The sequence below is a fragment of the Bubalus kerabau genome, chromosome 23, assembly GCF_029407905.1.
Source record: "Bubalus kerabau isolate K-KA32 ecotype Philippines breed swamp buffalo chromosome 23, PCC_UOA_SB_1v2, whole genome shotgun sequence".
In the NCBI taxonomy this organism is placed as follows: domain Eukaryota; kingdom Metazoa; phylum Chordata; class Mammalia; order Artiodactyla; family Bovidae; genus Bubalus; species Bubalus kerabau.
Window position 1 is genome coordinate 27,143,836 of NC_073646.1, and position 25,827 is coordinate 27,169,662.

At 55.5% G+C, this 25,827-nt stretch overlaps 4 protein-coding genes across 5 annotated transcripts; 3 read left to right on the forward strand and 1 right to left on the reverse strand.

The window, feature by feature from the left end:
• The first annotated feature begins 70 nt into the window (after positions 1-70).
• Positions 71-6,313, forward strand: GDPD3 (glycerophosphodiester phosphodiesterase domain containing 3). 2 transcript variants are annotated; one of them, XM_055562081.1, is made up of 10 exons: positions 71-833; positions 1,111-1,153; positions 1,384-1,519; positions 1,607-1,652; positions 1,812-1,930; positions 2,013-2,102; positions 2,408-2,541; positions 4,153-4,212; positions 4,319-4,370; positions 6,125-6,313. In XM_055562081.1, the coding sequence occupies exons 1-10, from the start codon at positions 695-697 to the stop codon at positions 6,260-6,262; spliced, it is 957 nt and encodes a 318-aa protein (XP_055418056.1). In that variant the 5' UTR covers positions 71-694; the 3' UTR covers positions 6,263-6,313. The 2 variants fall into 2 exon arrangements, with proteins under 2 accessions (XP_055418056.1, XP_055418055.1); XM_055562080.1 differs by having other exon boundaries at positions 71-1,519; positions 4,048-4,212.
• A 2,046-nt stretch (positions 6,314-8,359) lies between these two features.
• On the forward strand, positions 8,360-11,214 carry YPEL3 (yippee like 3). The gene is given in 5 exon segments (XM_055562146.1): positions 8,360-8,411; positions 8,414-8,601; positions 8,707-8,750; positions 8,965-9,073; positions 10,486-11,214. Coding segments are annotated over 5 exon segments (468 nt in total). The 5' UTR covers positions 8,360-8,374; the 3' UTR covers positions 10,576-11,214.
• A 785-nt stretch (positions 11,215-11,999) lies between these two features.
• On the forward strand, positions 12,000-16,034 carry TBX6 (T-box transcription factor 6). Its single transcript, XM_055561300.1, has 8 exons — positions 12,000-12,242; positions 12,329-12,566; positions 13,467-13,734; positions 13,820-13,966; positions 14,062-14,132; positions 15,154-15,227; positions 15,310-15,493; positions 15,585-16,034. The coding sequence occupies exons 1-8, from the start codon at positions 12,125-12,127 to the stop codon at positions 15,796-15,798; spliced, it is 1,314 nt and encodes a 437-aa protein (XP_055417275.1). The 5' UTR covers positions 12,000-12,124; the 3' UTR covers positions 15,799-16,034.
• A 567-nt stretch (positions 16,035-16,601) lies between these two features.
• Positions 16,602-24,825, reverse strand: PPP4C (protein phosphatase 4 catalytic subunit). Its single transcript, XM_055561301.1, has 9 exons — positions 24,676-24,825; positions 24,279-24,441; positions 20,589-20,640; positions 19,590-19,640; positions 19,273-19,374; positions 18,509-18,682; positions 18,302-18,428; positions 17,140-17,329; positions 16,602-17,049 (listed from the first exon to the last, which is right to left on the reverse strand). Exons 2-9 carry the CDS (start codon positions 24,374-24,376, stop codon positions 16,920-16,922), a joined length of 924 nt encoding a protein of 307 aa, XP_055417276.1. The 5' UTR covers positions 24,377-24,441; positions 24,676-24,825; the 3' UTR covers positions 16,602-16,919.
• Positions 24,826-25,827: the final 1,002 nt, after the last annotated feature.

Below are 25,827 nucleotides of genomic sequence, written 5' to 3' on the forward strand. Positions count from 1 at the left end.
CCGATGCTCTACCTGGCATGGTGGCCTTCGGGTCTCCCCTGGCCAGGGTTGAGGATGGGAGTGGGATCTAAACTCCTGGACAGAGTGGGGTCTTGTTGTTTGGTCACTAATTCGTGTCCATCCCCTTGTGACCTCATGGACTGCAGCCTGCCAGGCTCCTCTGTCTTCCACTGTCTCGTGGGGTTTGCTCCAATTCATGTCTGTTTAGTCGGGGTCAGTTTCCCCCTTAGTCATTGTCCTGTCCCTTCCCTAATGGCTTGCTGTCTAAGCTGGAGGTGATTCTAGAGTGACTCAGGGACACCCTGCACACCCCCAGATTCTCTGGAAACGGCAAGGAGTGTATATATACTCTGGCAACAGGCACCAGCGGGAAGGCAGAGTGTGGTAGTGGACCTGCCAGGGGGAGGGTTGACTTGATTTCCCTGGTGTGGCCACGGAGACAGGGAGGCCGGGCTGTGCGAAGGGCCTGGGGTACGAGGCCCAGAGGTGCCTGGTCTCTTCTGCCTCTACTCCATCCCCAGCTCAGCCCTGCAGTCTGGCCTCGAGCCAGCAGCAGGCTCAGCAGGTCCCTAGGGGTGTGGTGGCGGCTGGTGGTGGAGCCAGCCTACATCAGCCAGGCAGTCAGTGAAGCAGCACAGTCCACCGGGAAAAGCTGAGTTCCACGGCTCCCAGAGCCTGGAGAGGCGGCGTGGCCATGAGCCCTCTGCTCTACTACGCCCTGCCCGCCCTGGGCAGCTATGTCATGCTGTCCTTCTTCTTCCTGCGCCGACCTCGCCTGCTGCACACACCGTGGGTTCCAGCTTTCCGTCCCCACCTGGGGGCCCACCGTGGAGGTGAGCTGGGCTGGGGTAGGCACGGGGTGGCCACTCCTGAGGATGGAGTGAGGACTGCAAGGCAGGTGGACAGCAGAGAGGGCTAGGTCCCAAGGGCAGGATGTTAAAGGGAGGGCAGTGTTCAAGGTAGGCGGAGATAAGGATGGCAGGGCAAGAGATGGTATAGGGAATAAGAAGCCGTTCAACCTGTCCTGACTGGAAGTGGTGAGACAGGGGACAGGGGATATGGGAGGAGGGAGGCCAGGCCCCAGGAACCCACGCTAGTTGCCCCACACAGGGTCTGGAGAACGCCTGGAGAACACCATGGAGGCCATGGAGAAGTGAGTCCACCTGCCTGGCCATGCTGCCGGGTAAGGTTGTGCCAGCTGTGTGAGGCATGATGCTAAGGGGTGCCACCCACTTCCTGGTCTGGGTGACTGGAGCCCCTGGGAGTTGCGCAGTGCACCGCCTGCACATCCAGCCAGACCTGACGTTCCCCTCAGCCTCCCCACCACCCTGCCATCTGGCTCATCCCTGTCCCCCAGCCACTTACTGACCTTCGCTCTCATAGCTCCATGGCCCAGCGAGCGGACTTCCTGGAGCTCGACTGCCAGCTGACTCAGGATGGTGTGGTGGTGGTGTCACACGACAAAAACCTGTCCCGCCAGACAGGTGTGAACAGGGACGTGGGCAGCCTGAACTTTGAGGTGGGCTTTGCCGCAGCCCCCCACTGTGCCCAGAGAACCAACTCCCCTCCACGCCCCTCCTGGTGACTTGCTCCCTGCCCTCCCTAGGACCTGCCCCTCTTAAAGGAAGAGCTAGAGGTCTACTTCTCACCAGGTAAGAGCGTGGGCTGCAAGCACTGGGCTGAGCCTACTGGAGTGGGATCCCGGCCTCAACCTCCTGCCCCCTCTTCTCCTCTGGGGCCCACCCCCTGCCCCTGGGCTCTCGCCCCCACCCCAGCAATCCTCCTCCCATCCTTCTCCCCACCACCCCCAGGCCACTTTGCACGCGGGGCCGACCGGCACATGGTGCGTCTGGAAGACTTGTTCCGGAGGTTCCCGAGGACGCCCATGAGTGTGGAAGTCAAAGAGCGAAATGAAGAGCTCATTCACAAGGTGGTGCTGCGGGCAGGGGTGGACGCAGGTCCAAGGCTGGACGGAGGCCTGACTCCCCCTCCCCTCCCCCTCCTCCTCCCAGATAGCATGCCTGGTGAGGCACTATGACCGCAACGAAATCACCATCTGGGCCTCGGAGAAGAGCTCCATCATGAAGAAATGCAAGGCTGCTGTAAGTCCCCATCCCTCTGTGCACCTCTCTGCCTCCCCAGGCAGCCTAGGCCAGGGGGGTCTGGGGGTGCTGGAGGAGCCCTGAACAGGGTCTCCAGGGGTAGGGGCTACGGGAGGCAGGGGAAGTGTGTGAGCAGAGTCGTGCCAGAGGGACAGGGCTTGGAACGCTGGGCCCAGATGTGGCTTTGCTCCTGCAGGTGGTAGAGTTTCCTGAATGTCAAAAATTGTTTCCCCCGCAGCCCAAGCCTCCTCTCCGCTCCCCCTGGAGCAGATTGATCCCCCTTCTTACTTCCTCTTGTTTCCTAGAACCCTGAGATGCCCACCTCCTTCACACTGAGCCGAGGGTTCTGGGTGCTGCTGTTCTATTACCTGGGGCTGCTGCCCTTCATCTCCATCCCCGAGAAGTTCTTCATGTGCTTCCTGCCGACCATCATCAACAGGTACCTACTAGGTCCCCATCTATCTTCCAAATCCTCCCCCAGGCTTCTGGCCCCAGAAACCTGAAATTAACGCATTGCTAATCAACTCTGCTACTGCTAAGTCACTTCAGTCGTGTCCGACTCTGTGTGACCCCATAGACAGCAGCCCACCAGGCTTCCCTGTCCCTGGGATTCTCCAGGCAAGAACACTGGAGTGGGTTGCCATTTCCTTCTCCAGTGCATGAAAGTGAAAAGTGAAAGTGAAATCGCTCAGTCGTGTCCGACTCTGTGCGACCCCATGGACTGCCGCCTACTAGGCTCCTCCGTCCATGGGATTTTCCAGGCAAGAGTACTGGAGTGGGGTGCAATCAACTCTACTATGATATAAAATTAAAAGTTTTAAAAAAAGAGAAATACCCCCCACCTCAAACCGGATTGTGCAGGGTCCCATGTAGAGCAGGAGATCCCAATGTCCCCAGCTCCCTGACCACCCTCAAGGATCACCCACAGGGGCTTTTGAAGATAATGGTTCTCACCAAGGATTCGTGAATACCAACCCCCCCAAAAAAATTTCTCTGTAAACGTATGATAATGTGGATGGAGTTTTAGGACAAGAGTGCATTTATTCATCCATTCATCCAACAGATATGTCTTGAATGCCTACTCTGTTTCACATGCACTTGCCCTAGTAAGTAAGACCAGCGTGAGTGGGGTAGGGCCCTCCAGGAGCTCACAGTCTGCTTGGGGAGATGGTTATTAACTATAGCATCACTCTCTGATTCTCAAACAGAAAGGCATTTTCCTGCCTGGAGACAAGGATTAACAAAGTAACAGCTGAGCAAAGTAGCAGGAATTTGGATACTTTGCCAGCTCTCCCTCTGGGACCCTTCCTTTGCCTTCTGAGCCCTCTCTGTAGCTGTCCCAGTGCTTTCTGCTCGCCTCTGTTGTCTTCAGGGAAGCTCCCAGCCAACCCCCCAACCCCCACCCCCCATCCCACAAAGAGATCATTTTACTGCAGAACTTGGTGTATATCACGTTTTATCCAAGGTTTGCAAGGTGTTTTTACATCCTTTAGTTTATTTGAGCCTTACCTCGTACCAACCCCAGGAGATACAGGAATCATGACCCCACAGGACCCATGGAGAATCTGAGGCTCAGAGAGGTTCTGTAATTTGCCCAAGGTCACACAGCACACAGACCCTGCTCCCGAGCACTGTAACAGCCTCTAAAGTCACCCCTAGAGTGGGGCAATCAGGGACAAACAGCTGACCTGTGAAGTGCTGTCTGGCCTTGAAATTGGTCAGGCCTAACCATGAGGGGCTCCAGACCGCCTATCCAGTTTGGGAATCTTGCTGGGTCGTGGCCCCAGCCCCACCATGGATGGGCTGTGTGACGTTGGGCAAGTCACTTTCGTTCTCTTAAGTTTCTGTTCTTCTGTAAAACAGTGAGGGCAGAGGCATACCCTCAAAGCATGCCATAGTCAGGGTCACTGAGCAGTGGGTGACTTATTCCTCTGTGCAACCTCAGAGACTCTTCCAAAAGGAGTGGGGTGAGGCTGCTCGAAGGGTCACTACCACCCCACCCCTGTGACAGAGAGACCCAGGGGCTGACCACACCACCACCTCTCCACAGGACCTACTTCCCGTTTTCCCGCCCAGGGCTGAATCAACTGGCGGCTGTGGTTGCCAAATGGTGAGGTGGGCGAGAAGGCTGGGTGGGGCGTCCCCACAGAGACCCATCCCCGCCCTTCCCCTTAGTCCCCTCTCATCATGACCTTTGTGACCCTGCTGCCCTCCAGGCTCATCATGAGGAAGAGTCTGATCCAACACCTGCAGCAGCGAGGGGTGCAGGTGAGCAAGTGGTGGCTCACAGCATGGGCCTGCTGGCTCTGCTTCTGACTGGCTGCGTCACTTGGCAGGTCACTGTCTGAGTCTCGGTTTCTTCATCTGTAAAATGGGGATAATGGTGTTTTAAACTCCTGTGGATATGTAGGCAGTACTTAGTAAGTGCTTTATAAAGGCTAGTCATTGTGATGATGATGATGTATGGAACTGTCCCGATCCCTGATGAAGGGGGCTGGGAAGATACCATGGGGTCCAGGGAAAGATCAGATCAACCCACCCCCTCCTGTCCCCGAGCATCAGCTCTGACAAGGTCATTTAATTAGCAGACCTTGGATGAGAACTGACTGTGTTGAGACCACAGGCACTGTGGTCCTGGGGAAGGATCAGAGAGTGTACCATCACTGGCAGGGGAGGAAAAGCAGGCATTACAGGGGCAGCCGGTGGGCAGAAAGGGGACAGAGTGCTGTTATCTGTGGGGCCAGAGAAGACCTAGAAGAAGTGAGGAGCCAGCGCACAGGGAGGGGAAAGGGAGAGTGTCTTGGCAGGAGGCTCAGTGTATGGGAAGGTCAGGAGAAGCAAGAGGCCAGCAGAGGAACTGAGGGGTCCCACTAGCCTGCAGTCTAGAGAAAGTGGCACCAGGGACCTGGAGAAGGTAGCCCAGGAACCTCAGTGAGGAACTCAGACTTCAACCCAAAGTGAAGGGACGTTTTTGAGGGCCTTAAGCAGGGGAGAGACCTGATTCAATGGAGCCTTGTTGAGTGAGGGTCACGCCAGCCACCACGTGGAGGAGGGATTGTGAGGGCCAGTGTGGAGGCAGTCACTGGGTAGCTGATGCTGCCACTGACGGGACTGGGGCTTAGGTGGCAGCAGCGAGGATGGATGGAAGGGTTAAGTCACAGACAGGCCCAGACTCGGCCACTGATTGGATGTGGGGGTGAGTGAGGCCTGGGGATGACATAGCTCTTTCAGATTAGGCCTCCTGCTCTGCCATCTTCACCGTAACTCCGGACGGTTGGACTGTCATTCTGATTTGTCAAAATAAGAAACTGAGAGGTCCAGCCAGTGACTTAGCCCAGGCTACAAATAACTGTCTCCACCTGCTTCAGTGCCTGCAGGAGAGGACTCAGGAGGCAGGGAAGATGCAATCTGAGCAGCAGCAGATAGGGGCAGGTTGGGAGATATGGGCAGGCTGGTAAATGTTCCACTACCAACTTGAGGGGGTAGGGGGAGGGAAGCCTTGATTTGAACATTAGGTAATTTCCTTGCTGTATACACGTCCACCTTGGCGGATTTCAGGTTACCAACCTGAATTCACTGAACGGAGTTGGGAAGAGATATATCATGTGGTAGCATGATATATTATATAGCATTTCCATCTTACACATTCGATAGAGGTAGGTGACTTCCAGAACATGGAATCAAATGTAGTAATCAGGAAGTGATGAGTTTTGAGTGTTTATTACCTTTGTTTTGAATATAATTTATTGAATTGTAAGTTTATATAATACTTAATAGTGACTGTGTTTAGACTTCCCTGGTGGTCCAGTGGTTAAGACTCGGCACTTCCACTGCAGGGGGTGTGGGTTCAATCCCTGGTTGAGGAACTGGAGATGCCCCCACCCCCTGCCAAAAAAAAGGAGGGTGTGTTTAATAACCAGTTTGCAAAATTCCTGAAAATGTAAGGATCAGTTCCAGCATCTGGATACAAGGGGGAGTGCCTGGTAGTTGTTGGGAAACTTCAAGCTCCTCCCTCCCCCCAGGTGGTATTTTGGTGCCTTAATGAAGAGTCAGACTTCGAAGCAGCCTTCAACCTGGGGGCCACTGGCGTCATAACTGATTACCCAACAGCCCTGAGGTGCTACCTGGACAGCCGTGGACCACCTGCCCTGGCCTCCTAACCTAGAGGTTCCTCATCCTCTCCTCTGTTTCTCTTCTCCAATAAATATATTCTTCTCAGTCACGTCTTTGTGCTTGGGGGGATGGGGGTGGGGGGGGGTAGATTCTAGAAGACTACAAAGATGGCAGCTTGTGACAGAAGAGGCCAGCTGAGGGCCACAATCTGAGGCCCTCAACCACCCTGAGCCACTGGTTCCACGACATTCCAGTTTGAGAGTAATGCCACACCCTGTGCCAACCTGGCCTCCACTGTACTCAGGAATGTCCCTTGCAAGGCCCCCTGCACCTTCAGAGCCACAGACAATGGGTCCATTCTCCTGAGGACATTAAGAGCCCCAAGCACACATCAAAGGACCTGACTTGCCCCAGCAAGCCTACCTCACCTGGTTTCAGAGGATGGGCATGGCTGCCCATCTGCTACCTTAACCATTCCAGTGTTCCATTCCCAGGTCTCCCACTCCAGAAGCTTCTCCAATTCCTCCACCCCCTGGAGCCCTACTACCCTATTCATTTAATGAATCACATATTTCACAAAGATTATCAACTATAGGCCAGGCTGGGTACTGGGACCAACGCAAGGAACAAGACAAGTCTATATGGCAGATATATGTTTAAACATTTTCATTTTAAACCCAGTTTGGAGGTGAGAAAGGGGAGGATAGCTAACCTAGCCTGATAACCCTGCAGGGCATCCGAGGAGGCTGCCTGGAAGAGAGGACACACAACAGTAGGAATGGGCTTGTTCTGAGGCTCTGGCTCCCAGGGTTCTAACACGGATGGATACCTTTAGCTTTTCCCATCCGAGAGTCTGTCCCTAGTGCTATATAGCAAGAACCATGGACCAAAGTGAGAATCTCAACTTCTCTTTATCAACTGGATAAGCTCTGGGGAGCTGCTGGACCTCTGTGGACCACTGTGGACCTCAGCTCCCCGGGAAAATGGAAACAATAGCAGAAGCTACCTCCTCCGATTGCTGTGGGGTTTAAGGGAGTGGGCACGAGCGGGTGGGTAAACGTTTGCAGATAATTATGACTATTGTTTCCCAGGGTCGTGCGTCCAGTCCAGACACCATCTTCCTCCTAATCCTAGGTCAGGTCAGGTATCTCAGATTCTCGCCCCTTCGAGGACCGCGGGAGGCCAGGTGGGCGACCAGGCCCGGGCCGTGGGGCAGGCCGGCTGGGTTTCGGGCCGCAGCCGCATTTCCGGGCCGGCCAGGGCCGGGAGCAGGGGGAAGGGCAGCCCAGGCCTGCGCTGGCCACTGTGTAACGCGCCCCCTCATTTGCATACTGCACGCCGATTGGTCACAGCGGCCGCCGGGACCGGAGGCCGGCCCCCTCCCCCTCCCGCCGCAGCGGCGGCAGCAGCTGGTCTCGGTGTAAACAAGTCGCGGCGGCTGAGAACCCGGGCCGGGGGGGACGGCGCCCACCAGGAGCGCCCCCCTCTCCCAGGCCAGGCCACCCCGGCGGACCGGACCCCCGCGCGCCCAGGCGAGGTGAGGACCGCATCGTCAGGGCTGCGCGTCGCCCCGCGCCCCCGCCCCGGCGGCGAGGACTGCCCCTTCCCTCGGCGCCCGCCCCCCACCCCTACTCCCCAGGTGAGCCCCGGGGTCTCAGGTAAGGCTCCGCGATGCAGGTAAGATCCCCTTGGCATAGGCAAGGCCTCAGCGCCCCCGGGTAAGAGCCCCTCCCCTCCTAGATGACCCTCCACCCTCAGTGAGGCCTCCTGCCTTCTCCAGGTGAGGGATCCTCTCCCCAGGTGAACTCTCTGGACCTCAAGGGAAGTCGCCCCCTACCCCTGCAGTTCAGATGAGGTCGTAAGGACCATACAATCCCCAACCCCTTGCAAGCTGCCCCTAAACGGAGAACTGACAGTCATCTATTCTGGAGCCCCTTCCTCCAGTTTCAATTGCTAGGTCAGCAGGGGTGAGGCCGAAAGCAGGTGGGTGACTCATTTGGGGCTCCTCCTAGCCTCAGTTTCCCCGTTGATGCAACTTGAGGCCTCCTCCATGAGTCAAAACTGAGAGCTCTGGCCCCTGGAGAGGCTGCTGGCTCTGGGGAGAGAAGACAGCAGCCAAGTGTGACAGAGAGAGTCCCCGTGGCCCAGGGCGTGCCTGCATGTGTGTAGCCAGGGTCCTGACAGCCCACTCCATCCCCTGCAGGCACTGGGCTCCCTCTGCTCCCCGTGGGCCGCTCCCCGCGTGGGGCCACTGCCCCCGGCCCCCGCCATGGTGCGGATTTCAAAGCCCAAGACGTTTCAGGCCTACCTGGATGATTGTCACCGGAGGTATAGCTGTGCCCACTGCCGCGCTCACCTGGCCAACCACGACGACCTCATCTCCAAGGTAATCAGGTCACAGCTGGGGCTAGAATGGGAGACTAGAGGGGCTGCCTGGCGGCTCCCCACCAGTAGCCCTGACACCCCTTCCTCTCTCCCTCCCACCCTTTAGTCCTTCCAGGGCAGTCAGGGGCGAGCCTACCTCTTCAACTCTGTGTGAGTATCTACTGTCCTGTCTTCTTTTCTCTGACCTCTGTTGTGAGTTGTGACCCCTGCCATCATGCTGAGACTCTCAAGAGTCTCCTGGTTTGGGTAGGAAGCTGTGCTCCCCCTTCTCTTGAGTGCTAAGGACAGATACAGTTGGATCCAAGCTAGAGGGGGGCTTTGTGATGGAGAGACCCTCCCTGAGACTGCTCCCGTGTCCCCACAGGGTGAACGTGGGCTGCGGGCCAGCCGAGGAGCGGGTGCTGCTGACAGGCCTCCATGCTGTCGCTGACATCCATTGTGAAAACTGCAAGACCACTTTGGGCTGGAAATATGTGAGTCAGTGACCTCTGACCTCAGGCTAGCCTTTGACCTGACCTCACATCACCTCCTCCTCACAAGCAGTCATCTGGTAATCTTTCAGGGTGTACAGGTCCAAGTCACCCAAGTCAAACTTATCTTTTCTTCCCTTGACCATGTTCTCTCCTCTCACATCCTACAAGGGCTTTTAAGGTTTTTCTCTTAACTCATCCTTCTCGCAGCCACGAGCATTCCCATTTTTGAGATGAGGATATAATCAGAATGACTGTTTATTGAATACTTATGTGCCAGACACTGTTACGTGCTTGGCATATCTTATCTCATTCACTCATTACAGCAATCCTGTAGGTAGTCTGTTATTATCTCCACTTTACAGAAGAAGAAAGGAAGGCCCAGAGATGTTAGGTAACTTCCCCAAGGTCACACAGCTGGTAAGTAACAGAACAGGGACCAGAATCCTCATTTTCTCTCTCTTTTTTAAACTCCAAACCCTTGATCCCCAGCTTCCTATTGCCATTCAGAGGATCAGAGAAGTTGCCCCAAACCCCACAGCAACGTAGAGTTTGGGTCCATGAGCCTCCTTTTCCACTGCCCTCATCGCCACTGCTGTTCTTCAGTGTCTGATTTCACTATCCTCTCATTTCCTTATCGGTAGTGGAAGATAAAGGGACCCCCTGACATCCAAGGTTGTTATGGGGATCAGATTAGATGTAGCAAAAGGAGATGCTCTTGGGAAATTGTGAGGGACAGGAATCCTCTGGCATCTCTTGGAGCTGTAGTGCCTCTGGGAGGTGAATGCCCCAGGCAGAGACAGAACCCTGCCCTGAGTTAGTCCCTGGCCCTGCCATAGATTTGCTCTGTGTTCCTGGACAGGTGGTTTGCCCCCTCTGGACCTCTGTAAAATAAAGAAGTGGCCTAATCCAGAGGCCAAAAATTCAAGTGCTTGCAGGGCCAAGCAGATTCTGTGGATCTGCAAAAGGGGCAACGTAGATCTCCAGAGGGGGACATTCTGGCCAAATGGAATGAGCACGACATTCCCCATGTTTTAGCGTTTGAAAGTTATTTTTATTAAACTCTCTGTTGGTTGAACAAAACATATGCATAGGCCAAAATTGGCCCTGAGGCTACCAGTTTGTATTCCCTGGAACTTCTGAGAAGCTTCCATATCCTCTCTCTATTGGAGCCAACATTAGTATTAATACTTGAAAAGTACCTGTCACTCAGAGAGTTCTGTCTATCCCCTATTAGTGAGATAACCTGGCCCTGCCATATACCAGCTCTGTGTCTGTGGGCAGGTGGCTTGGTTTCTTGGGTGATAGTTCCCTCATATGTAAAATGGGGCCCATCATATTCACTCCCCAACCCCTACCCTTTTGGTTAGGCCCTGCCCTACCTCCAAGCATAACAGCCTCTTCCCTCCTTTCAGGAACAGGCCTTCGAGAGCAGCCAGAAGTACAAAGAGGGGAAGTACATCATTGAACTCAACCACATGATCAAAGACAACGGCTGGGACTGACCCCTGCTCCTGACGCATGTGGCGCCAGCCCGGCCTGGCCGCCAGGGGGCGCCACTGGCTTCCCTTCACCCCAACGGAGCTCTGGACCCTCAGGCCCCCTACAGAGGAAGGATCCAGCTCCTGTACATATATTTTATTGCATGCACTGTGACCTTGGGGGGAGATCGGAAGGTGGACAAAGTGGACGACACCCCCGCACCTCCCTGCGATCTGGCTGGCTTGGATCTCGTTTTTAAACCCCTTCCTACCCCGCCTGCCCTCTAGATATGGCCTGTGTGCTGCTCTCTTGGCCCCAGTGCACCATCTGCCCCGTGACGTTGTCCTCCCACCGGGCCCCTCTTACCCTACGCGTGTCTGCTCCCCTTGTTCTGTAGCGTTTGTACATAATAAAACAATGGAGTGGAGACAGCCCCAGGCTCATGTGGAATCCGGGAAGGGAGTACTCAGATGCGGATTCCTGCCTCTATAGACCTGTTCCCCTTTGAGTCCCGGACGCATAGGGGTAGGCACGGCGGTCAAAGGTGGGAGCCTTCGCTTCTGGGACTTAGCTGTCTTCTCTAGCACCCGCGGCGGATCTCACTGCCGGCAGAGATCCCGGAGCCCTTTCTAGCTCGTTAGGCCTTGACCTCAGCTGATCGGCATCTTCTCAGCCTAAGCGTTTTGACGCCGCCTAGGGGCAGCTCTCCTGGGAGGCAACCGCGTAGCGGGTTTCACCGCCCACCTCGTCTCAACTACAGCTTCCAGCGGCCCCAGCGGCATCCCCCTGTCCCCTTCGCGCCGAACGTCGGCGCTAGGCCTGCTGGGAAGTGTAGTTCCGAGGGTTCCCCAACGCGGGACCTTCTGGGAAACCGGGGCGTCCGCGGTCAGAGACCGTCGAGCTATGAACGTCTCTAAACTTTTGAGACTTGGCTGAGGCTGGAGGTTTTAGAGAATGGGAGCAGGGAAGGACTCCAGCGTTCAGGCCTCGGCTGCGGACTCTTCGAGGTCCCCAGTGCCCCGCGTAACAATAAGCTTAGGCAGCGTCCCGCCAGCCCTGCTCCTTCCCTCCAGTCATGCTTCCTCCCTCCAAGTCTCGTCCTCCAAGTGAGGTGGGGGGTCACCTGCCAGAAAAGTCTGGGGAGCCAAGGTCTGCCCCAGGATTCCAGGCTCCATCCCAGCGTCCAGGCCCCGCCCCTCAGTAGCTTATCCCTAGCCGGGGCTCCCCCCGTGGGAACGGGGACCAGCTGGCCGGAAGCGCCAAACTGCGTCCCTGTCGAGCCCCGGGGATCAATCAGGCCGAGGAGTTAATTATGTAATGAGGGGGCAGGGGGTCGGGGCTAATGAAGCCTGGGGGGAAGGGGAGGAGGGGAGGGTACCCAGGTATCCGGCCCCCTCTTGGACCCCTTCCAGGCCCCAGGGGTCTCCACCCCAGCCTAACTCCAGGGCCCCAAAGAGGGGAGGGGCTGTGATCCTGGATCTGGAAGGGGCTGAGCTGTGAGCTATAAAGGGGGCATCTCTCAGCACTGGGGCACTGTAGGCAGCGTGTCCCGAGGCCAGACAGGACTACTCCATGTACCACCCACGAGAGTTGTACCCCTCCCTGGGGACTGGCTACCGCCTTGGGCCCCCCCAGCCTGGGGCAGATTCCAGCTTCCCGCCTGCCCTGGCAGAGAGCTACCGCTACCCTGGTGAGCAGAGAGAATTGAGTTCGGTGTAAGAATTGGGGTGGGGGCTGTGGCCCTCAGCTGGCCCCTCATTCTCCTCCCATCTCCAGATCTGGACACTCCCAAACTGGATTGCTTCCTCTCTGGGATTGAGGCTGCTCCCCGAACTCTGGCAGCTCCCCCACCTCTACCCCCGCTGCCCCCAGCCCTGGGCACTGAGCCGCCGCCCCCTTCAGCCCCAGAGGGCCTTCATTCACTCCCTGGAGTCAGCCTGAGCCTGGAGAACCGGGAGCTGTGGAAAGAGTTCAACTCCGTGGGAACAGAGATGATCATCACCAAAGCTGGGAGGTGAGGGGGCTGGGCCAGGGTCAGAGAACCCAGTGTGTTCCTGGTGCGGGAAGGGCAGAGTTCCTGGGGATGGGGCTAGTGTGGCGATTTCTAAGGGGGCTAGAGCTCTGCCTGAGTTCAGAGTGTGACTGTGGCCTGGGTCAGGGGTCATTCTGTGGCAAGGGTCAAGGGTCAGTCTGTGGTCTGACTGGTTTAGGGACTAACCTATGGCAAGGGTCCTAGATCTTTCTGGGCTAGGGACAGGAAGTCCAGCTGGGCTTTAAGTTAGTATGTGGCCTAGATGAGGGGTCAGTCTGCACCTAGATTCAAGATTCAGACTATAATGGGGGTCAAGGGCCAGCCACTGACCAGCATCAGGGAAATCTGGCCAGGATCAGGGGTCAGTATGTGACTAGTTCTGGGGTCAACTTGTTGGCAGGGGTATGGTCAGTATGGTCAGTGGGTCTTTCTCTAGCCCAGGGACTCAGGCACTAGCACGTGAGTCCTCTTCTTCTTTTCTCTGAAGCAAGTTTGTCCAGCAGCTGTAGATTCTGGTGCTGAAGATGAAGTAAAGAGACCAGGGTGGGGAGCAGAAGGCTCCTGGCAAGATTTCTGGGGGGAAAGTGTGCCACTCCTGCTTCTGCAAATGGAGTATGAGGGGTTAGGGGTCCAGACTCTGCTCCTACCCTGCTGTGTGACTCTGGTCACATCACCTGACCTGTCTGTCCTGTTTCTTATCTGTAAAATGGGATGAGACAGGCTTACAGCTCTAAGATCCTGCCTTCTGAGTTCTGATTCCACGTTCCTCGAGTCTCTGTGACAGAACTGGATGAGCCAGTGACTATGCCACCTTGCTGGTGCTGTGCTCACCCCCAACTAGTGGGTAGCTCCAGGACTCTCTGGTCCCTTCCCCCATCCCAGGCGCATGTTCCCTGCTTGCCGAGTATCAGTCACTGGCCTGGACCCCGAGGCCCGCTACCTGTTTCTTCTGGACGTGGTCCCGGTGGATGGGGCTCGCTACCGCTGGCAGGGCCGGCGCTGGGAGCCCAGCGGCAAGGCAGAGCCCCGCCTGCCTGACCGTGTTTACATTCACCCGGACTCCCCTGCCACTGGAGCCCACTGGATGCGGCAGCCTGTGTCTTTCCACCGTGTCAAGCTCACCAACAGCACACTGGACCCCCATGGCCACGTGAGGCCCAGGCTGGGACCCTCCCCCACCATGAGGGTTGGGGTGGGACCAGGGTAGGGAGTCACTCCTCTTTCTTCCCTCCCAGCTGATCTTGCATTCCATGCATAAGTATCAGCCCCGCATACACTTGGTGCGGGCCGCCCAGCTCTGCAGCCAACACTGGGGGGGCGTTGCCTCCTTCCGCTTCCCAGAGACCACGTTCATCTCTGTGACAGCCTACCAGAACCCACGGGTGAGTGACCCTGCTGGAGCGGGTGGCATCACTCTGCCCTGGCTGCAAGTCTTGATTCTGGGTGTACGGCATCCTCCCCCCACCCCCACCCCCAGATCACGCAACTGAAGATTGCAGCCAACCCCTTTGCCAAGGGTTTCCGGGAGAATGGCCGAAACTGTAAGAGGTGGGCATCATTCACTCATTCAATCGTTGTCATCAAATGTTTACTGATTGTGTGCTGGGCACTGTGCTGGACTCCTGGAACCCAACGTAAGTAAACACATGTTGTCACTCACTGATCTGACAAATACTTACTTAGTACCTGCTTATGTGCTGGGCACAGTTCTAGGCAGTGAAGATGCAGAACAAACCAAAGCCCCTGCCCTCATGGAACTGATACTCTAGTGGGCAGAGCAGACAAGTAAACAAGAGAAGTAAATATGTTAGGGATATGTGGGATAAGTTCTATAGAGAAAAGCAAGCAAGGAAGATCAGGACTGGAGAGATGAGTCCTGGAAAGGCCTCACTAAGAGGACGTTTGAGAAGACTCGGAGGAAGTATGGAAGGGAACCATGTGAGTATCTGGGAGCATGCCAGGGGCCTGGGGTAGGAGCATGCTGCAGTATGGCTGGTGTGGAGTGAGAGAGGCAATAGGGAGCCAGATTATGGTGGGCTGTAAAGGTTTGGTTAGGACATTAGCTTCTTCTAACTAACCCTAACCCCTCAGAGCTGGCCCTTGCCCTCAAGACACTTAGAATCAGGCAGAAGAGATAGATATTAACTCAAGGATCACCCTGATGAATGTAACAGTCTCGCTCTTGACAAGTTATCAAGGTAGCCCAGTGGAAAGAACCTGTCTGCCAATGCAGATGTGAATTTGATCCCTGGATTAGGAAGATCCCCTGGAGAAGGACATGGCAACACACTTCAGTATTCTTGCCTGGGCAATCCCATGGACAGAGGAGCCTGGCAGGCTACAATCCATGGGGTCACAAAAGAGTCCGACACAACTTAGCAACTAAACAACTGCTGTTTTCTAGTCATTTAATTCTCTGTCCTTCCATTCCTTCTTCTGTAAAATGGGTATAATAATGGCACCTACCCGACAGGGTCCCTGGGTGAAGTGCCTGGCACCTGGTTTAAGTGCCATTATTACCATCATCATCACCATTATCATCATCACCATCATCATCACTGTCCCCCAGGGAGCGAGACGCCCGTGTGAAGAGGAAACTGCGGGGCCCAGAGCCGGCAGCCACAGCGGGTTATGGGAGTGGAGGTAAGTGTCGTTCCAGAGGTGATGGGACCAGGCCTGAGATGCCGATCCTCCTTAACCCGCTCTGGCCCTTCTGTCTCCCCAGATGCTCCAGGTGGTCCCTGTGATTCCACACTGGGTGGGGATGTTCGGGAGTCAGATCCAGAGCAGGCCCCAGTGCCTGGGGAAGCTGCCCCTGCCCCAGCTCCTCCCTGCAGTGGCCCCAGTGCTGAGGCCTACCTGCTGCACCCTGCCGCTTTCCACGGGGCCCCCAGTCACCTTCCAACCAGGTGAGTGGGTCAGGGGCACAGGGCTGGGCTGTTCCGGGCTGAGGGAGTGGGGGTTCCCTCTCCCCTGTCCTGATACCTCTCTGCTCTTCAGGAATCCCAGCTTCCCGGAGGCTCCAGACTCTGGGCGCCCAGCCCCCTACTCAGCCGCCTTCCTGGAGCTGCAGCCCGGGCCAGCAGGCTCAGGATACCCAGCAGCAGCACCCTCAGCATCCTTTGCCTCGCACTTCCTCCAAGGGGGCCCCTTCCCACTGCCCTACCCTGGGCCTGGGGCTTACCTAGATGTGGGCTCCAAACCAATGTACTGAGCCTTTGCTAAGCCCCCTGCCTCCCTCCCCATCTTCCAGTTCCCTTCCCCCAGGCCTGCTGCCCCCTCACTTCCACTACCCCTTCCCCCACACCAAATGGCTGCCTTGGGCCTTCCCCACCCCACTTCACACTTTGATTTCGCTCCCACCCCCCTCTGGCTTCAAAGCTCTGGCTAAGCCGCTGGGAGTCCAGCTGGGGCCAGCTTCCCCTTCCAGGCTCTCACCTCGGTGTGAATGGAGGGGGCTCTGCCTGGCCAAATGGGGCCTGGGACCAGCACTCCCACCCCCAGCCTCACCCTTGGGCTCTACAAGTCCTTCCCCCTCTCCCCAGGGCGAGCCACACGGGTCTGTTCTCAGGTCCAGAGTATTTTTGTTAATAAAACTCGAAAGACATCAGTGCTCTGGAAACACTGGGCTAATGGTCTTTGGCCCTGAGTGGGGCTGGGTGAGCAGAGGTTTTGTGAGGAGACGCAGGCCCCAATCAAGACTTGTCATTTCCAGCTGCTTGACCTTGTGAATCTAAGTCAATGCTTGGGGTCTGCTTCCTCTTCAGAAAGATGGAGGAATCTGTCTTGACATGCCATTCTGAGAATTAAATGGGGCTGCCCGAGAACCCAGCCCTCTCCCTGGCACTCAGGAAGCCCCCAGGAGCGATCACTGGCACTGGACGGGGACCAGGAGGCTCTGGGCAAGCTGACTGGCTGAGCCTCACCTTGCTGGCAGGATTAGGGTTCTGGGGCATCAAAGTCCTGACACGAATCCCAGGTCCCAGGCTGCTCATACCCAGTCAACACCAACCGAAAGACCATTTTTCTTCTTTTATTAGAATTTTTTTCTTTTTTTTTTGTTTTTCTCAAAATTTTTATCTAAAAACAAACCAAAAAAAAAAAAAGGAAAAAAAGAAAACCAAAATTATTGGAAACTTCATGGTTCAAGTGGGGAGACGGGAGGAGGAGCATGGAACTGAGGCTCCCAGCCTCTCCAGAAAAGTCCTCACCCTCGAAGTGCCCTCTTTTGCAGGGAGAGCAAAGCCGGGGACAGCCCCCCCGACGCCCAGCCTCCGTCTGAAGAGGGCAGAGTCACAGTGGTCCGGGGGCCGGAGAGGGGCAGGGCCAAAGGGGTCACAGGAAGTAGTCGGCCACGGGCTTTTTGGAGGGGATGCCCCGTGTCTCTTGGGGAGCAGCCTCGAAGATGATGAAATCTTTCTGGAGATGCTCGTCCAGCTCCAAGATGGCTGCCACATTCCCACAGCTGGAAGGCAGGGGAAGGCAGGGGCAGCAGTGTTAATAGAGTGGCTCAGCCTGGATCCCTACCTCAACCTCCCCAGCCCAGGCAGCTCACCGGTAGCAGTAGTTGGGTGCCGACCACACAGTGAGTACAGTCTCGTTGAAGTGCCACTTGTAACCTTCCATCACCAGTTGGTGGGCACGGCAGATCATGTCAATGTCGTTGGCTGCGTTGAACTGGGCCACCACGTCACTGCCAAACAGGTAGCCAGCCCCACGGGGGCTCACGCCCCAGCCTGTTGTGTCTGAGGCAAGCAAGGGACAGGATGGTGAGAGCGCATCCTCAGGGCTGCCCGCTGCCCTTTGCAAAATAGCCTGCCTCCCTCCCCCAGTGAGGCCTGTGCAGCAAGAACACAGGGCCCAAAGGTATTCTGAGGCAGCCTCAGGACAGGACAGCAAACGCTGACGTGGATACGCTCCAAAGAAGTAAGAACTACCTGATAGTTGGAGCCGCCTGATTATCAGAGTGACCATCTAATTTACTGTCCAAACAGGTACATGCAAGAGTGAAAGGAGGTGCCGACAGTAAGCACGCTGGACAGCACCCGTGACTCAGGGCAGCCCAGCCAGCAGGGAGGTAGGGACAGGGCAGAGAGGGAGCGGAGGCTGGTGTCACAGCACAAGAGGCCCAGACTGGTGCTGGGAGGCCTGGCTCTCGTCTCGGCGGTGCTCCATACTAGCTGATGCCCACGACATGAGGGCTCCTTGTGTGTACGTGCTAAGTCACTTCAGTTATGTCTGACTTTGTGACCCTATGGACTGTAGCCCACCAGGTTCCCGTCCTTCGGATTCTCCAGGCATGAATACTGGAGTGGGTTGCTATGTCCTCCTCCCGGGGTTCTTCTGGACCCAGGGATTGAACCCGCATCTCTTACATCTCCTGCACTGGCAGGCGAGTTCTGGGGGCAATCATTCTGGGAGCCTGATCCTTGCAGAAGCCCCTTCGCATTCAGGAAGCAGATGATTCACATTCAACAAGCCCCTGAGGTATGACGTACATGCCCCCCCCCACCCCCTAGCTCAAAGCACCCAGCTACCCTCATCCCCGCTCCTCATAGAGGATGCCAGCCCATTGGCCATCAAGCACCAATGCCAGTGAAGACCAGCCCTGCTCTGTCCCAAACTCACCTGCCCGGGGCCATCCCTTCCAGGCACCTGCTCTAACCACAGGACCCCTCGGTCGCTCAGCAAACTAAGAGCAGAGCTCTTGACCTCACCTTCAGGGTCAGACCAGAGCAGGTCACACATGGGCCCGTCATGGGGCACCTCTTGCTTTCGGTCAATTGTCCGGATCTGGTCCAGCGTCTGGATGGAGGGGGAGAGCCCCCCATGCACACAGAAGATCTGTGGGGAGAGCAAGACCGGCTCAGGCCCGGCGCCTCTCCCAGCCCTCCTGTCCCCAGGGAGCTGCGCGGCGGGCCTACCTTGCCATCGATGATGGCCGACAGGCTGAGGTAGTCAAAGATCTCAGTGCAGTAGCGCCACACGGTCACCGAGCCGTACTTGCGCAGGCACTCGTCATAGAAGCCGTAGACCTGGGTGATCTGACGGCTCTCATGGTTGCCCCGGATCAGGGTGATGCGGTCAGGATAGCGAACCTGGAGGCAGTCACCGTGCAGGGCCTGTCCCTCCCTCCTTGACGTCCTCATGTCTGCCAGCCCTGCTCCACGCTCACCACCACCGCCCCGGTCCAGATTCCGGTCATCTCTGCCCGAATCGTGCCACACTCACCTCACAGGCGCCCCGACCCGCCTCCAGAGGATGCAAAGTTGAATCCTCTCACACTCCCTCCCACCTCCCACTTCAAGTACAAACCTAACCGTCCCTCCTTGATCCACCAGGTACGGACCAAGCCCTTAGCAAGACATTTAGAGCACCTTGTCATCTGGCCTCTTACAACCTCTCTCCCAACAACGGATACTGTATCCAGCTGAACTCCACTCCGGGCCACTTTCTGAACAGGGTGAGCCTTTCTTCCCTCCCGCTACGATGCCGCCCCCACCTTGACCTCATCAGATGCCCCCAAGTCAAGGAAAGCTGCCTGACCACCCAAGCAGAAACGGTCCATCGCCAGCAGCACAGCTCAAGAGCTGGGGGCGGATGGGGCAGGAGATGAGGGCAGAAAGGATGCAGGCAGGTCAGACCAGAGGTGACCCAGGTCTTGGCTCCAGAAGCCAGGGAGTCCCACCTTAAGTGCCAGCAGCAGGAGAAACGTTTCGACGCTGTAGAAACCACGATCCACAAAGTCCCCCATGAAGAGGTAGTTAGTCTCAGGGACATCGCCACCCACCTGGGGAGGGAGGAAGAAGGTTCAGCTTGGTCCTAAACTCTCCGCAACCCACTGCAGTGGCCCACTTCCAGTCAAGTTGAGGCCCTTCTTCCACAATGGGCCCACCTAACTAGAGGCCTCTGACTCCCAACCCCGTCACCAAAGTCTCCACTCTCAACTAAAGGGGTCTTGCAGTCATCCCCTGGGTCACCTTTCCTGGCATTTCCCACACTCACTCTGAACAGCTCCTTGAGGTCATAGAATTGTCCATGGATGTCACCACATACCTGGAAGTGAGGAGGCAGGTCAGAACTCACAGTCTGAAAGCCTTGCTGCCAGGGGCTGTCCTTCAAAAACATCCTACTGCTTTACTTTTTTTTAAATTTTGGCCTCATTGCATGGCACATGGGATCTTAGTTCCCACCAGGGATTAAACCCACAAGCCCACAACTCCTGCAGTGGAAACTCAGAGCCTTAACTACTGGACCACCAGGGAAGTCCTGGCTTCATTTATTTATGGGTAAGAAATGGATTTATTTAGAGAAACATACTCCACAGACAGAATGTGGGCCATCTCAGAGGGCAAGAGCCACCTGGAAGTCCCTGCTTTAGAAGATCCTTATCAGTCTCGGCTAAGCCAAGTGTGTGTGTACGTGCGTGCATGTGTGTGCACATGCTCAGGCATGCCCGACTCTTTGCAACCCCATGGACTGTAGCCCACCAGGCTCCTCTGTCTGTGGAGTTTTCCAGGTAAGAATACTGGAGCTGGTTGCCATTTCCTCTTCCAGGGGATCTTCCCTGGATTGAAAGCCTCTACTTCCCAGAGTCGAAAATCTATTCTCCCAACCCAATCCCCTCATCCCACTCTGAGTGCCAACTATTCTGTGGGCAAGAGCTAAAGCAAATTCTTTCCAGTTAGACCTGCAGCTCCCAGAGGACCTGGCCTCCTCCTCTCCCTACTCCCCTCCAGGCACCCAGAATAAAGTCACTGGTAACACACAGGAACACGTGGAGTTCACTCACTCACCAAATTAAAGAGTCCTTCTGCCCAGGCCAAGAGCATCCCTCCAGTGACTCCAAAGACCATGCCCACAACTGCCATTTCTTCTAGCAAGGCTCTCTTGAAGATGGGGCTCCCAGGGATGAGGGGTAGACCCTGGAGCCCACAAGACTAAGGAGGACGCCCACAGGCCTAACAGACCAAGCTAGGCTGTGGAGGGACGGCGGGTACTCACTGTGACTGGGGAGTCCACTCTCTGCACGTTGCTCTCCTCCACCAAGATCTCTCTGGAGACAGAAGACCAAAGTTACCAGAGCCAGGCCAGCCCAACCCAATTTCTGACCTTTTCTGCAGGAGAAGAGAGGATGAGGCTTGAACCTCCATGGGGCAGGTCGGAGGTGCACAATTCCCCCAGGCGAGGCTGACCACAGCCCCCAAGTTTGAGACCCTTCTGTGGTTCCCTGCAGTCGACAGGCCAAAGCCCCAGCTCTTGTTCAGCATCCAAAGCCTTCCCAAGGAGTCTGGGACTTTCCTGGCCTTGACCCTCCTGGCTGCTCCCTTTCACACATCTGGCAACGACCCAAAAGACAGAGCTCCTCCTCCTGTCCACACAGTGCCTTGGCTGGGCTCTTAGAGCCCCTCTCTCCCCACCCCAGGGGCCTTCTTCCCCTAGAATGTTCTTGGGCACAAGGGTGGTGCCCTGGGCAGGCCAGCCATTGGATCCACCTTCAAGGCGACATGCTGTTGCCACTCTTCTATCATTCAGAGGAAGCGAGGACTCTGTTCCCTCTTTCCTTGCAGCATGATCTACTTCTACCCGAACGAGCTTGACACGGAAATCACTGTCCATTAAGGACACCTAGCTTTAGGTAGCGCTGTGCTTTGAGATTTCGTCCTTGACGATCACAGGAGCCGAGGACACTGCAGTTCGCACCATGTGCCAGGTCAGTAGTTAAAGAGTTCTGCATGGATGATGCGGGCACTCAAACCATCACCCTCAAAGGCAGGTGCTATGATGATTCCCACAGCTCAGATGAAGAAACCGGCTGTGGTCACACAGACAGGAACTGAACCAAGGCGGCCTGCTCTGGGGTCTGGCTCTTATCAAGCGAATCTGATGTGGGAGGCACCTGCTCAGCCATCACTCTCTGGGCCAGTCCCTTCCCACCAGACCAGGAGCTCCCTGGGCTCAGGGTGCACTGCGTAACTAAGGCAGTTCCAGGGAGGTGTGCCCTGGTTTCCAGGAATGGGAGAGCCGCTGGTGGTGATCCAAGGGGCCAGAGAGCAGCCAGGCTCTCCCACCTGTCCTGCATCTTGTACCAAACATCCTCACACCACTGCTTACAATACTTTTCCAACTGACTTGGGAGGTTCTTTCCATCCTCATCGGACAAAGAAACTGAGGTTTAGAGAGAAAAGGGGCAGGATCCAGGTCACAAAGCTGGAGGGTAGCTGGAACTCAGAGACGAGATCTCCTGAGACTTTACACCAGCCCTTTCCACAGACTCGGTCAAAACCTGCCTCCGTGCCAGCAAGGCCTCAGCACAATGTGGGAACCAGGCCCCGGCACCAGCCCTCTCAGGGCTCATGCCTGCTCACTTTCACTGCTGACCACTGACCAAAGAATGAGATGCTGTCTCTGGATATGCAGAATCTCATCTGAGCTCTGCAAGAATTTCAAAGACTTGGAGACTTAAGAGTGACTGGGCCCGGGTCATACCATTTACAGATGACAAAGCTATACTTCATCCTGAAGACCACCTCATTCAAAACCTTCTGCTCTTCTCAACTGCTGATGTTTTTAATAGGAGCAAATGCAGCTCCCAGGCCTTTGCAGCTTCAAGGTCTCAAGTCTTGGTATCCACTGGGCAAGCGAAAGTTCTTGACACCACCAGTCTCAGCCTGGGGCCCTGGCTGGTCCCCAGGAGGCCACGGCCAGATGCTTGAGATGGGCCTCTTCCAGACTGGGCCTGGAGTAACAGTGGCCATCTCAGGCCCGAGCCGAGTTCCTCCAAGCTCCATCTCATGAGCTGGACAGGGCCCTCCCACTCCTCAGTAGCATCCTGCTGCCATTCACAGAGCCTAAATGTCTGTCGGGCTGTCAGATGGCTGCAGTGAGCATGGAGGACAGTCAAAGACCTGGATCCAAAACCAGCTTCTCCGATCAGCTGTGAAACCAGGGGTAAGAGGCTCAGTTTCCTCTTTTGTGAAATACTCACCTCTGCCCTGCCCACTGCACAGAGCTGCAAAGAGCAATGAAGACTGAACACATAACTTCCGTTGTTCTGAAAATCCCACACTATCCAAGCGTTAGCTATCATCACTGCCACACAGATCCAGGCCTTGTGAGGGGCATGAAACTTACAGGAAGAAGAATAGTGCCAGGCAGCAATGAGTTTAAGTTCCTAAAAAAAATGCCAATGAAGACTGAGGGAGCAGGGATATCTGAAAACATCTTGGGGCTACTCTGGTCAGGGAAATCTTGAGCTGGCAAAACATGAAGGATCACAGACGAGCATTTAAAAGGGGGCCCTGTATGTTCAACAAACCCACACAGGCCCTGCCTGGCCATGACAGGTCTTTGTGAGGCAAAACCAAACAAAGAGCTCAATGGCCACTTTATCGGTGGCCTCGGTCAAGTCACTGCCACGGCTTCCTATTCTGTAAATGGGGAAAATTATTCCAACTTTGTAGGACTGCTATGGGAAGGAAATAGACATAAGGTCTGCCAGTATAAGGCAAGATGAACAGCAGGTCTGTTGTTCAAAAAAAAAAAGTGAGGTAATTCTGCTGACCCTTTCCACACAGTTCTCCAGTGTGTAGAAGCCACAGACAGTTCCTCAGGATGCAGGTAACTGGTCTCCTCACAGCTGCCCACACCCTTTAGACCTCTATCCCTGTTCTCCTCCTGCTGTGAATGCCCTCTTCAGTGGGCCTGCCCCCATCAGTCCTCCAAATTATTTTCAGCTTTCAAGTCCACCTTTTCTAGTAAGTTCTGTCCTTATCAGCACTGCCCTCTTCCCACAAAGTGGGAACAGTAACACCTAATGTTTGTCTAACACTGACATTTAACCAAAGCCTAAGCACATTCCAAGCACCAACTTACTCTTTACAATCATCTTAGTAAATACTATTATTTTGCTTTAATATCTCCAGAAGAAGAAACAATCTCAGAGACCTCAAGATCACCAACATGGCTAGGAGGTGGTAAAGCTGATTCCAACCCAGTGCCATCACATTCCAAAGCCTGGCTCTTAATCACTACCTCATCCTACTTCCCACAGAATCCTTAGTTGGGCCTCCCTTCACACCTTGCTTATTTCTCTTCTGGCTTATTTACTACTATTTCTTAGGCTCCCACAATCAATATGAGTAATCCAATTCCACTTTCTTGCATTATGGCCCGAAAAGGGACAAGACAGGGAAAACTGGCTTTAGGATCCATCCTTCAACTGTTGAATATGCGAGTCCTCACTGGTAAGATGGGATCAATTTCACCCACCTTTTAGGGCTGTTACTGGAATTAAAAGAATATTATAAACCACAGAGGCTTTAGCTTTCCTGCCTTGAACTCCTGTTCTTGCTGACACCTCCTTTTATCATCTTATTCTTCGAGATCTATCCCAAAGTTCAGTTCCTCCAAGAGACATTCTCTATTGCCCACCCCCTCCCCCCGACAGGGTTGTTCCCCTGAGCTTCCTAAGTATTTTCTATTCTTAACTCCACTGAAAGCACATCATCTAATACTTCAGGTATCTTTATCCAGGCCTGTCTTCACCCAACAGGCTGGTAGCTCCTCGAGGGAAGAGGCCCTATTCTGCTCCTCTCCGGAAAGCTTCCAGGATGAGCCAGGCCCAAAGTTTTCAGCTCGGTTTACCCCAGGCCGAAACCCCAAGTCTCTCTTCCCCGGAGCCAGCGGGCTCACCTGGCTTTAGCGCACAGGGCTTTGACTTCACTCTCCTTGATGAGCTCGCAGCGCCGTAGCTGCTCGATCTGCCGGTCCAGGTCGCTGATCTCCGCCATGGCCCACCCCCCCGGCGCGGGTCAGAGCCGGGGCCGCCGCCCCCTCCGCACCGCACAGGGGTCTCCTGGTAAAGGCGAAGATGAACCCCCGGATCAGAGCGTTCCTAGGGGGCGCCGGGTCAGCGGGGGCAACTCGATTCTGGAGCTGGCCCGGGCCCCCCCACCCCAACTCCCGCCTCCCCTCACATCGGCCCCGGGGCCCCCAGCGTCCCGCAGCCCGGGCCGCCCCCCGCTAACTCCCGTCGAACTCCACGGGCCCGCGCTGGGGACGGTGGCCTAGAGGGTTCTCCGACGATTACCGCCGCGGCGACTCCGGCTCTGGCTCTCGGGCTCCCTCTCTTCCTCCTTCCCTTCGCTTTGGGCCGCCGCCACCACCGCTTCTACTTCCGGCCCCGCCGCGGAACCAGCGGGAGGCCAGTTCCGCCCCGAGCCGGATGTGGCGTCATACACGCACTCCCCCTCCCTCGCCGCGCCCTTACCCCACCCCCTCAAGCCTAAGAAGGGCAATAAGCCCGAGGAACCGGATGTCGGCAACGAGCGGGCGGAAGTGATGGTAGGCTAAGCTGATCGGCACCGGGAAGGCTGATAGGGACTTCAAACTCTTGAGGGGTTTGAGGGCACCGCCTTGTAGCTTTAGGTTACACGTTTTTGTTTACCTGTTTTAATGGACCTCCCCCCAGTACTGATCCCTAGTGGCCAAGTGATAATCTGCTTGCAATGCAGGAGACCTTGGTTCGATCCCTGGGTTGGCAAGATCCCCTGGGGAAGGGAATGGCAACCCACTCCAGTATTCTTGCCTGGGAAATCTTATGGAGGAGCCTAGTGGGCTACAGTGCATGGGGTCGCAGAGTTGGACACGACTGAGCTACTAACACTTTCACTTTACCCCGTTACAATCCGTGAGAGATGGAACTTGGTCCTGTTTACACTTGCAGCCCAGTGCTTACTTTGAACAAGGCTGGACCCAGTTGGCATACAAAAGTATTTGTTCAGTGGGTGAAGGAATTCCAGTCTCTTTCCAGGGTCCCAGAGAAATCTCTGCCCTGGGGAACCTCGGAAATTAGAAGCCAAAAGGACTCCACCTTCCCCACACCAAGTGTATACCTCAGTCAGCATGACCTCCCTGATTCCAGAATGGTCCCTTGAACTCAGCTGCTTATTGTCTGCAGTTTTGTTGGTTGTTCTGAGAGGGAAACTGGCTAAAAGAGGTTAAGTAACTTGTTCACAGTTGCATAGCTAAGAACTCTGGATTTGAATCAAAGTTGATTTGAACCCAGGAAGCTGTGTCCTGAGTTCTAATTTCTTCACCTTCTGCCACTTAACTCTTTCTGGTGTTCACGTTGTCGTTATAATAAAAACACCCTAAACTGGCATTTTAAGTCCTCTGCTTCCCTAGTTTCTTGCTGCAGGCAGAGGAAGTGACTGGTCTTTAAACAAACTTCTTGGTGCTA